Source organism: Nymphaea colorata, chromosome 1, assembly GCF_008831285.2.
Source record: "Nymphaea colorata isolate Beijing-Zhang1983 chromosome 1, ASM883128v2, whole genome shotgun sequence".
NCBI classification, from domain to species: Eukaryota; Viridiplantae; Streptophyta; class Magnoliopsida; order Nymphaeales; family Nymphaeaceae; genus Nymphaea; species Nymphaea colorata.
In genome coordinates, this window is record NC_045138.2 from 35,173,112 (window position 1) to 35,185,664 (window position 12,553).

At 41.1% G+C, this 12,553-nt stretch overlaps 1 protein-coding gene across 1 annotated transcript; it reads left to right on the top strand.

Moving 5' to 3' along the window:
* The first annotated feature begins 8,981 nt into the window (after window positions 1-8,981).
* On the top strand, window positions 8,982-12,485 carry LOC116260745 (pyruvate kinase, cytosolic isozyme-like). Its single transcript, XM_031639203.2, has 3 exons — window positions 8,982-9,364; window positions 10,857-11,318; window positions 11,415-12,485. The coding sequence occupies exons 1-3, from the start codon at window positions 9,146-9,148 to the stop codon at window positions 12,225-12,227; spliced, it is 1,494 nt and encodes a 497-aa protein (XP_031495063.1). The 5' UTR covers window positions 8,982-9,145; the 3' UTR covers window positions 12,228-12,485.
* Window positions 12,486-12,553: the final 68 nt, after the last annotated feature.

Genomic DNA, 12,553 nt, shown 5'->3' on the forward strand with positions numbered 1-12,553 from the left:
CCCCATATGAACAACATGTTCGTGAAAGTCCTTAGGAGTTAAACCTTTAGTAAGTGGATCCACAATCATAGAGTTTATCCCAATAAGCTCGAAAGACACATGACCATTCTGTATCCTCTCTTTAACAGCCAAGAACTTAATGTCGATGTGCTTTGACTTTGACAAACTGCTGTTGTTGTTAGAGTACATGACTGTTGAATTATTATCAAACAATAACCATAGTGGTCTTTCTATACCATTCTTAATACGCAGCCCTATGACAAAATTTCGCAACCACAAAGCATGATTAGATGCCTCGTAAGATGCTATGAATACTACTGCCATGGTTGAAGTAGCTACTAGTGTTTGTTTGACACTTTTCCATTAGATAGCTCCTCTAACCAATAGAAATACATAGCATTAAGTAGACTTTCTACTGTCATGGCACCCAGCAAAGTTAGAATCTGAATACCCAATGATTTCCAACTAGTCTGATTTCTTATATGTGAGCTTAAAATCTTTTGTTCTTTGTAAGTATCTCAATACTCTTTTGGCTGCTTTTCAATAATCCATACCATGATTACTTAACTATCTGCCTAACATTCAAACGATAAATTCAATATCCGGACGAGTGCAAACCTACGTATACATAAGGCTTCCCACAACAGATGAATAGGGAATCCTTTCCATTTCTTTATATTTGAGTTCACTTTTAGGGTACTGTTTAATACTAAACTTGTCTCCTTTAGCAACTGGAGTATTTCGTGGTTTGCAATCTTTCATGTCATATCGTTGGAGCACCTTATCATTGTAGGTCTTTTGTGATAATCCAAGAATATCCTGAGAACAATCTTGAAATATCTGAATCTTTAATACAAAAGATCATCACCAAGATCCTTCATGTCAAACTTTGTTGACAAAAATTTCTTAGTTTCATGCAATATACCCACATCATTACTTGCCAGTAGTATATCATCGACATATAAAACCAGAAAAATAAATTTACTTTCATTGAACTTTTGATATACACATTCATCAACCATATTAGTTTCAAAACCAAATGAAACTATAACTTGATGAAATTTGTAATATCACTGATGGAAAGCTTGCTTTAGTCCATGAATGGATTTCTTGAGTTTGCAGACCATTTTCTTTGCATCTTCTAAAACAAAGTTTTCTGGTTGCACCATATATATCGTTTCATCATTGTGTCCATTTAAAAACGTTGTCTTTACATCCATCTGATGCAGCTCTAAGTCAAAATAAGCCACAAGTGTCATAATGGTCATGAAAGAATCTTTTGACGAAACTGAAGAGAAAGTATCTGTATAATCAATGTCTTCCTTTTGAGTAAAGCCCTTTGCGACAAGACGTGTCTTATACTTTTCGATGTTTCGTAATGAATCCATTTTGGTTTTAAATATATATTTACAACCAATGAGTTTCACATTTTCAGGCAAGGGAACAACGTCTCATACGTCATTATCCATCATGGACTTTATTTCCTCATTCATGGCATCTATCTACTTATGAGATTTAAAACTCTTTTTCGTTTGCTGGAGGTTAATAGGATCATCCTCCATGAAGCCTATATCAACATAATATTATTATAGATAGACAAAATCATTTGAAATTATGTTTCTCCCCTCTCTAGTGGATCTCCTCATTGGCACCTCTACTTGATTTTCTTAAGATTGTTGAGTTTGTTTTTCAGTGGTTTGAATATGGAGACCATCATCATTGCCTTCTTCTGAATATGTTGATGGAACAATGGCAGGAATGAAGACCTGACTATTGCTTACAACATCTGTATGAGTAGACTCAGGTCCTTCTTCAAAGGCAATGCGTCTAACCTCATCACCTCTCATAAACTAAATATTCTCAAATAAGTGGGTATTTCCCGTTTCAAAAAAAGACTTTCTGGTTGCATTATAAAACTTATAACTCCTTAATGTTTGTTGGTTTTCCCTTTATACAATCAATGCAAGCATTAAAGTCTACACAATCAAGGGATTCAAGAATTCCATTCAACATAAGCCTTTTGATCCTCCTTTTAGAGATATGTCCTAAGCGTTTATGCCACAACATAGCAGAATTCTCATTTGTTAATTTTCTTTTAGTACCACCAGACGTAACATATAAGGTTTCATGATATGAAACAACTGTATCAAGCAAATAGAAGTTATCGCTACCTGACAAATTAAATACTGGTTGTTTAGTGAGGAAATAAAAATCAAAGTATGTCTAAAAGACGGTACTACATAAGTTTCTGTCAAATTTAAATAACAACCAGTATTTAACAATAACCAAAAATCTGCTATGGTTTCATCCTTCACCTTTTTGTCATCGCCCACATAGATGAATCTTTCAGAATCATTTGGTGTTCGACAATTTAGGCAGCTATTTCTTTTCACGTCATGCGTAATACTTGGTACAATCCTTTTTTATATGACCTTCACCCTTGCAAAAGAAGCAGCTTTATTTGCCTTTCTTATGTTTTTTCTGTTTCTTGATAGATGAATTGTCAACTGCAACATTCTTAATAGTCTTTCTTTTCTTACTTTTAAGCGTAGTAACCAAGTGAGCACTTTCTATCTTATCATGCTTCAATCTCTCCTTCTCTTATATACAGTGCGAAATGAGCTCATTAACAATCTATTTCTCCTTCTGACAATTGTAACTAATTTTAAACTGTCTATATTGTGGTGGAAGAGAAAGGAGAACCATATGCACTATAAAGTCTTTAGGTAATTTCAGACCTAGTGCCTGTAGTTTTCAAGAAAGATGAGACATTTCCATAATGTGCTTTTGTATGTTCCCCTTGCCTTTATATTTCAGTGTGACAAGTTTACTAAAAAAAGTACTTGTTTCAGCCTTTTCATTTTTAGCAAAATGCTTTTCAATTTCTTCGAGGATTTCAGTAATTGAACCCCTAAAGTTTTCTGGGATTGATTTCTTCATGATCATTAGACACATGCGGTTTGAACGATCCCACCTTCCAAAGTTCCACTTATCCTCATAGGAACTTTCATCTGATAACTCAGGTGGGGACGACTCCCTAAATGCAAGGTCTAAATCCATGCAACCCATAACAATAATAACAGTTTCTTTCCAATCCTTAAAATTCGAACCATTTAAATCAGGAATAGTATTCAAATTTACAGATATCATGGAAGCAGAACTCACTGTACAAAGAACAAAAATAGCAAATATGCTCACAATCAATACATGTACATGAATGAAATAACAAATATAAATGAATTTAAATACAATGGTCTAAATCTCATCACAAGGTACCAGTGCAACATTAATATCCAATCTTTGGATTGAAATATTAACTGCAAGTGGTATTCTTGGTCAACAATGAATATAGATAATTAGTCCTATCAAATAACGAGTCCATTTTTTGATTGACTCGCTATTTACATGGAAACCTGAAAATTATCACATATTCATTGCCATGTATACTTAAACTTAACTAAGCAACAATCCTCCTTTGGGTTGATCATCACCCGCATGGATTAAGTATACTATCATCTAATCTTCGAAACAGACAAATTCCTACAACAGAGGTCACTTTGACGTCATAAAGTATAAATCTACTCATTTTGAACAATAGACCTGACCAAAGATCAAATTCATAGTCTAAATATTCATCTAAGATACACCCACAATTTTAATAACATACAAAACATGATACATATATTAAAATTTACACATAAAATTGCATTATATTGAATCCAAAAGTAAATGATTCAATGAAATAGGTCCAAAAGAGTTCAAGATTGCATAAACTGATACCATGATTGTGCTTAAGTGGGTCAAGAACCACTGAATCGGCCTTAAAATCGCTTGTATCGTTCTTAAACCGCAACTAAAACACCCACATGGCCCTAAATAGGGCTGAACCGGTTTAAAAATTGGATGAACCAGTTAAAAAATAGACCAAATCGGTTTCAAAACCCACTAAACAAGTTGAAAAATGGCTAAAATCGGTACCAAAACTGAATGAACCAGCCCGAAAAAGCTCTGAATCAGTTTCAAAATCAACTGAACCGATCTGAAAAGGGTCTGAATCGGTAAGAACCGTTTTAAAATTGAACTGAATAGGCTCAGAAAAGCACGAACCGGTTCTGAATTGAATTGAATCGGTCTTAAACCGAATGAACCGGTTCGATTCTCTTCAGAACCGGTTTGACAAAAAAACAGTATTTTTTCAAAATTTAAACCGTATGGATACAGGTCGGGCCCGACATGACCCGACCCGGATCTGGAATTCTTAACGCAAGTGGTAGGGGTAAATTTTTTAAAAAAAAATTAGTATGGATCCGGGTCGGGTGTGATATGATCCGACCCGAGTCCGACCGCTTACTTATGGATCCGGGTCGGGTCGGGTCTGTCATGACCCGACCCGGGTCCGACCGCTACCGCGCGAGCAGTTTCACCGATCGCTTTTATTTATGATTCATATGGATCCGGGTCGAGACCCGGGTCCGATCGATACCACGTGAGCTGTTTTCGGCAGCGGAATCGCTGCTCGATCTGCCAAACACTAAATGGCAGATCGAGCGGCGAAAAGGAAACCCTCCGGCAGGCCTCCCAACTGTGTGGGTGGGTGCCGGGGGGTCGCACGGCACCGTCTGGCAACATCGAAATCGCCGAATGTGCAGATGCGAAAATGGGCACTTGAGAGAGACGAAGCCCTTTGTCCTGCTCCTTCAAAAATCGAAGGCTACCAGGATCTGCGGTCGCCTCCCGCCCTTCCTGCCATAACGGCCTGCCGTCGCCCCTCCCTCTTGGTCCTTCTGCGGCTGCAACAAAGGTGAGGAAGAACGGCCAGCCATCGGCTGCCTCCCCTCCTTCCTCTTCTTCTTTTAGGGTTGCAACAGAAGCCCAACGGCTTCCATTGCATCGCCCCTTCCTCTGCACGCCTCATGGTGGGTGCCAGCGGGTCATCTCACAACGGCCGGTCGTCCTCCGCCAGGACGGTGGAAGCCGGCAGTCGCCCACATGGCTTTCCTTCCTACCTCACGGTCTTATCAACGGTGACTTCCACTGTTTCCTCAGCAACCCAAGAAACAACATGAGGGGTAGAGGGCGTGCAGTAGAAAATGGGAAAGGGCGCGGCCCGACGAGAGAGTAAACACACAAATTCATCCAAAAATTGTGCGGATGCAACAATAATTAACCCAAATATTCAATGATTCAACAATGAACCTTGCTCTGATACCAATTGGTGGAGATTTCCTCATGCATACACAAAAACAAATATGCCCTGAAGCAGTATCTTGTTCATGCTAAATCACTGAATCAAAAGTTTAACTGTAGCGGAAGTGTGCCTGAATCCATCTGAACAACCGGATGGTGAGATTACAGTAGGATTTTTCAGGGTCTGTGCGGAGCACGTGCGGTTTCTCTCAGATGGGGAAGAGACAACTTTAGAAAGCGATGTTTCAACTCTCTTCTTCTCTCTGCACGTCCCCAGGGACCACTACCTTTTATATTATGACCAATTTCGGATTCAACCCATCAAAGAATCCGTAATTGCATATAGGTATCTATACATTATAAAAATACTTCATACCATATTAAATGACGTGATATCCCAAAATGCAATCACTTAATTGGATATGTACATTAAGATAGTCATAATGTCTGAAATTCCTCATTGACATATGCCGACCCACCAAATGATCCTTACATCCGAAGCATCCAATGCAGGGAAGGATCCTTCATTTCTTGATTCATACAGCCTCATTTACAAGTTCAAAAAGTTCAGTATCCTAGCTCACAAGTTTTCGTTGAATTATCCTTGAAATATTCTCTTTTCTAAAACAACTTAGCCCTCGCATGTAAGATTTTTGGTTCGTGTAAGATGAAAAGTTAGTCACTTCCAATTACTAAATAATAGTTCAAACCCCACCGAAAGATAGGGCACTTCCCGAAGTATAGGAACTTTTATACCAAAAAACAGGTTTCTCCAATTATAGCCCCTCTTGGAAGTGAAATGTATCTCTCTCCACCATTTCCCTATTGTAGAGTATGAGACAAATTATGCATTTTGGTTAGGGTCGTATTCTATAGTTTTGATCCTATCATGTATGTCTTTTTCATTCTCTCAAGTGATCACCCCATGTAATGATATGAAAGGAGACCTAGGTCTGGTTTGGAAGCTCGATGTAAATATATTTTTTTTTTCAATGAGCAAGAATATAGTCTGGTAATTAATGGAAAATAAGCGTAGGAATTTTAGGTTGCATCTGTGGTCATGAAGCCAACTTAATTGTGCACTCATGGGTCTGATTACAAAGGGGCCGAGTCTAGCAAAACGCTTTACATCTTTTGGTCGTAAATGATCCAAATCCGACCCAACATCAAGCACATTTACTTGTTATGGGTTCTACCCATTGGAAACCCTAGTCAATGGCACTGGCCTGGTGAGTGATTCCCCTCTCTTTCTTCCTCCCCCCACCCCTCCTTTTCAACTGAGAAAAGTGTGTTTGGTTTAATTTCAGGAATTAGGGGTGCCGGCGGCTGCACTTGTTACCTACTACTAAAGCCGAGGAAGAAGGTACACACAAGGAATTATTAATTCTGGGTACCAAATTTTTAATTGCTCGCTGGAGTTTTGGGTTTATGTAAGAAGATTGCAATTATGGATTTAAAAAGAATCCAATGGTAACATCTTTTTAATTCTCCCTTCATTAAACAAGACATTATTAATTCTGGAATCTAAATTTCTAGTTATGAAAGGCACGTAAGCAAACTAGAGTTGGAATGAAACTCGTTCGAGTATGATGTGGGACAAACTATCAAACAAATTGCAAACAGATCTGCAATTGCGAGGAGGTGGCACTTGCCGGCAACCGTAAAATTTGTGTACTTAAAAGAGATGCAAATTCCAGAAGCTTAATTTAATTAGTCAACGCAACGGCGGGGAGATGGAAGAGTAAATGACCTAAATATTCGGGCGCTTCTCTGGTGTGGTGGGCGTGCTCGGCGTGGTTGACAAAGAGCAGGAGGACGCATGCTTTACCAACTCAGCCGTGACGTTCAGGTGAAAGCACCTAGCTATTGCGGTAGGCAATGGCTTACAACGTCGAATCAGATTTGATGCCTGAAATTGGCATCTATTTGAGATTAGAAGAAGGGAAAGAATGTTATTCGGGCAAGCTGGATGTCCCGTGCTGCCCACGCAAGCGGTCCTTAGGTAATAGAAGCTTTTCTTTTTAGGAAATTTAATGCTGAGTGATTATTTAATGGGAGTTATGAAGTCTATATGATGCTGCACATATTCGTCATCACTGACATCTTGCGGTTTTGTTTAAAATTCGTCGTTTCGTTATTTTATTGTGAAGCTCACCATGTTACATAATGCCCAATATAGATTTATATTATTTCACAAAAACTTGTACGCCATTCACTTTTCTTGTTCGAAAGTCTTGATATTATTCTCGGTAGGAAAGATACTTTCCACTCACCATTACATGTTAACCTCAAAATGATTTGAAATACTCACAGAAACGGCAGCAAATAGACTTCAAATGCCGAGCTCAAGAAACAAGAGTAGGGAGGAAATTGTCAATATTCATAAGGAAAAAGTGAATGTATCATTGATTTGTAGTTTGTACAATCACAAACAGGCAAGCTTCTTCTTACGAAGTAGAAAATGGAATAGAGGATCCTTTGTTGAAAATTAAATTTACAGTGTTGCTGGAATCCTCTTGGAGGGAAGAGGTAGGGCGAAGAAGGTTCGTGCGTGAAAGTCCAGGCCTCATATCAAAAGATAGGGATGGGCGGAGCGGAACACACAAGTCGTAAAACTAAAAAACCACGCGATGTGTTTTTGCCTTTTCCCTTTCCATTTTGGGTGGAAGATTACGGGCACGGCGGGCAGGGGCTGAGGAAACAGCCGGCACGCGACCCTCCTAGTGGAGATGCTGTTCGGCCGGCCCCTCCCTCTGCTGTAATGTCAAAGCTTTTGATTTCCAAGCAAGAAGTGAGAAAGGGACACTTCCTTCCTCCAATCACGTAACCCTCGGTTCCACACCAGCCCTGTCAGTGTCAGCCATAACTATTTGTTTCTCAAAACTAGTTTCGTTGTGTTTTTTATACCAAAATTGGCATGCTTTTGTTCCAAAGAACATGTATGTATAATTCTCTTCGGTGTTTGATTGTTGAATTTAAGAGGAACACTACATTCGCAACACACTTGCCAAAATACACATATAATGCTTTTGGAACATGACACAGCATTACTTTACTTTTCTTTTCTTGTCCAAGTTGGCACACCAATCTAGAATGTCCAGATCCCTGGATATGAATTAGGGGAAACAACTTTTTTGGTGGGTCTCATCCAAAACGCCTTAGGAATTAGTTCAGTCCATGCATTTTGATGCCTTAATTTTGTTTTCTTCTTTAATTCTTAGTGTGCGAGGGCATCGTTTCAGAAACGATCAAACGTCCATTTATTAATAAATATTCTACTCGGGCTTGATCCACAGAAATTAAGTTGAAGCAAAGGACAACCCCAAACTATGTGCGCAAGGAAGAAAATCTATCCCCTCGTTTTGCTACTAGGTTTCATCCCAGCACACCAAGTTAAAGAGCGTCAGAAAACGTCCTTAGCGTGTGCTCTGTCTACTAACACTTCCTTTCAAGGCCCTTTCACCTCTTCTTACGCCAACTCCTAAACAATAGTTACAGCAGAGCAGCCAGCTACCTGAGAGAAGTGGAGAGACCATGCAATAGATTGATTATTTGGATACGAAAGGACCTTCCCTTGCCCCTTCCTCCTTGACAACGCACTTGTTATGTGTGCTCAACAAGTTGTTGACGTGGGCAAGTCATACCACCCCGCCGCGTCTGCTGTTTCCTAAACCTGGAAAAAGGAAGTCGTCAGCACGTCTTTCTAGCCTTCTGCCCACCGTCTGTACCAATCCGCTGTCAAATAATTTTGCTTTATAAACCCCTCCTCCTCTCCCACCACCCTTCCTTTCCTTGTTGTGAAAAGGTGGTGGCCCTCGGCTTTCACCATCGCCCCCACCCTCCTCTCTCCTTCCCTGTTCAAAATCTCCCTTCCTTTCCCATACCCCTGCTCTAGTGCTCTTCCTCTTTCTCCTCCTTTTTTGACACCATCCTCTTCTCCACCACGCGGGAGCTCCTTATGGAGATGGGGAGCAGGCCCAAAACAAAGATAGTTTGCACCTTAGGTCCAGCATCCATGTCCGTGGAGATGCTCGAGAAGCTGCTCAAGGCGGGCATGAACGTCGCTAGGTTCAACTTCTCTCACGGTACCCATGCTTACCATCAACAGGTGCTGGACAACCTGCACGATGCCATGACCAATACTGGTTTACTCTGTGCGGTCATGCTTGATACCAAGGTAATTACCATGGCTCCTCTTTTGCTTCCTCTCCCTCTCCTTCTTTTCCGCCTTCTTGTGAGATGCGTGAGGGAGGGGCCGCGTGCGTGTACTGTGTATTCCCCCTCGGACTCCTTTGAACGACAGCGGCTTAGTTATTTGGCATGCATCCTACCACATAATGTAGAAACTAGAATGGACGATGAATGTCGTCTCCTTTTTCCCTTCGTTCATTTTGTATGCAAGTATGTCTAACATTGCCAGCAATATGACAAGTTCACGAAATGACTCATTGACCTCTTTGCATTTCTCAAGATTTAGCAAGGAATCGAACGAGGACACAGTTTTTTTCCCTACTTTCATCGGTTCTTCTTTGCCTGCTCTTCGTCGGCCTCTCAATCCCATCGTCGAAAATGCCAAAGTCTCGTCCTTTTTTCTTTTCAAATTTTTCTGGTTGCTTATTTTGTTTTCTTTTCATTTCTCATCGACCTGTCTAATGGGCCCCATACATCTACGCTCTTCCAAGAAAGAACTCCACGTTATGATATCAATGTTTAAGCACATATTGCAGTGCAGATCATCCAGCGAAGTTCTGCAAAGCCCTTTTTCATTCACCACAGGAGTAAATAGAGCCATCCCCTGCTTCGAACCATCAACCAACAGCCAACGGCCAACGGCCTGGTTCACTAGTTCACGTCTCCCACTTCTCAGTCCTCTGTCTATGCTTTGTGATGAAAGAAAAGGGTTGTATCTTAGGGCACTTGTTTTGCGGCTTTTGGCTTCCAAAGCATGCCAACATTTCTTCAAGAGTTACTTTGTATGCTTCTCCCGCAGAAAAGCTGATCTTGCCTATGCTCTAGTACATTCAGACGTCCTTAGATCATTCGTTTGTAACTCAAATTGGACTAACTGTTCCGCCCTTCTCAAAGTTAGGCTTACAATCTGCAAACCAACTGCTTGTGCAGTTGCATCTCACAGACAACAGAAGCTACCCAACTATCAGCGCGCACTTTCTATCTGTCGCAAAGAAAATCAAACATGTGAGGCACTTCTTATGTATGAACTCGATATACTATCGGTGTACAAAATACAAGGGGATATAGGACAGGACAGGGAGTGATATAGGCAACAAGAACCATGAATGCATTCTTCTCCTCTTCTGGAATGCAACACACAAGAGATAACATCTTTCAACAGTGGGAAGAGAACCAGATTAATCTTCTTGCTTATTCGTTTTGACGTTATTTTTATTCGTTTTGACGTTATTTTTATCCGTTTCGTCACTCCTTTTTCCTTTTCAAGTTTAGATAGCATTTTCGTAATCGCTCAACATTTTTGGCGGCTAGGTTGGTTTCCTTATATTAATAAGGTTCCTTTTTCATGTTCTTCCACCCTTTTTTAGCCTGCAACTACACTATGTCACTAACGTAAAAATAGCACATCGCAAGGAGCTTGGTGGTATATGAAGTCCATTATATACATTAGTAATGGGTAGGGACTTTTCTTAATGCAGGGACCAGAAATTCGAACTGGTTTTCTTAAAGATGGAAAGCCAATAAATCTTACGAAGGGGCAGGAGATCACAATTACCACAGACTACAGCATCAAGGGAGACACAAATATTATCTCGATGAGTTACCGCAAATTAGCAGAGGATCTCAAGCCCGGAAGTGTCATCCTCTGCTCGGATGGTACTATCACGCTTTCTGTCCTGTCATGCGACAAGGAACGCGGCCTTGTGTGTTGCCGTTGTGAGAACTCTGCGACTCTCGGGGAGAGGAAGAATGTTAACCTACCAGGCGTGATTGTTGACCTCCCAACTTTGACTGAGAAAGATAAAGATGATATCTTAAATTGGGGTGTCCCCAACAAGATTGACATGATTGCTCTTTCCTTTGTTCGGAAGGGTTCTGACCTTATCGAGGTCCGGAAGCTGCTGGGAGAGCATGCCAAGAAGATCCTTCTCATGTCTAAGGTACGCCGCCCCCATCTTCACTTGCCTCATCTATTGAAATCCTTTCCACTCTTCCACTCGTGAGGTTCCTTGTCTTTAAACGGTTGCTCTGTACAGGTCGAAAATCAGGAAGGAGTCACCAATTTTGATGACATCCTTGCTAACACGGATGCGTTCATGGTGGCCCGAGGAGACTTGGGCATGGAAATCCCCATTGAGAAAATTTTCTTGGCTCAGAAGGTCATGATATACAAATGCAATGTCCAGGGGAAGCCTGTTGTTACTGCAACTCAGATGTTGGAGTCGATGATTAAGTCACCTCGCCCCACGCGTGCAGAAGCTACAGATGTAGCAAATGCAGTACTTGATGGGACCGATTGCGTAATGCTCAGCGGTGAGACTGCGGCTGGAGCATATCCCGAGCTGGCCGTGCGGACCATGGCCAAGATTTGCATAGAAGCAGAATCATCACTAGATTATGGGTCCGTCTTCAAAACCCTCATGCTCTCAGCACCCATGCCGATGAGCCCGTTAGAAAGTTTGGCTTCTTCAGCCGTTAAAACTGCCAATTCAGCAAAAGCAGCATTGATCTTGGTTTTAACAAGGGGAGGAACCACCGCAAGGTTGGTGGCGAAGTATAGGCCGGCGATGCCAGTTCTCTCTGTGGTGGTACCTGAGATAACCACCGACTCTTTCAACTGGTATTGCAGCGACGAATCACCAGCTAGGCACAGTCTCATTGTAAGAGGGCTGATCCCGCTGTTGAGCGCGGGATCAGCTAAGGCTTCTGATTCTGAATCAACGGAGCACGCGCTTGAATTTTCCATTCAGTATGCCAAAGATAAAGGTCTCTGCAGTCCTGGCGATTCTATTGTTGCATTGCACCGTGTAGGAACTGCTTCGATGATCAAACTAATGACCGTCAATTGAAGTTCTCGCAAACTGGCAGGAATAACAGGATTTTCTTTTTCCATGTTTTTCTTCGTTCGTGTGTGTGTCTTGTCCTGTGGTCCTAGGGTCAGCTCTTGTCTACCTCAGGCGCTGCATTTTTGTACGTTTTGCTAGTCCTCTAGCAGTTTTTGTTGTTTCTGGTAGTTCCTGAGATTCCCGACAGAAAATGCAGATTCGTTTTTTTATTAATGTAATAGTTGAGAATGTGAAAGGAACAAGTTGAATAATCACAGATCACATTGTGCTTTGCTGGAACATTAGCTGCTGGTTTGACGCTCTATTCATTTCCCAGTGATGTTGATCCG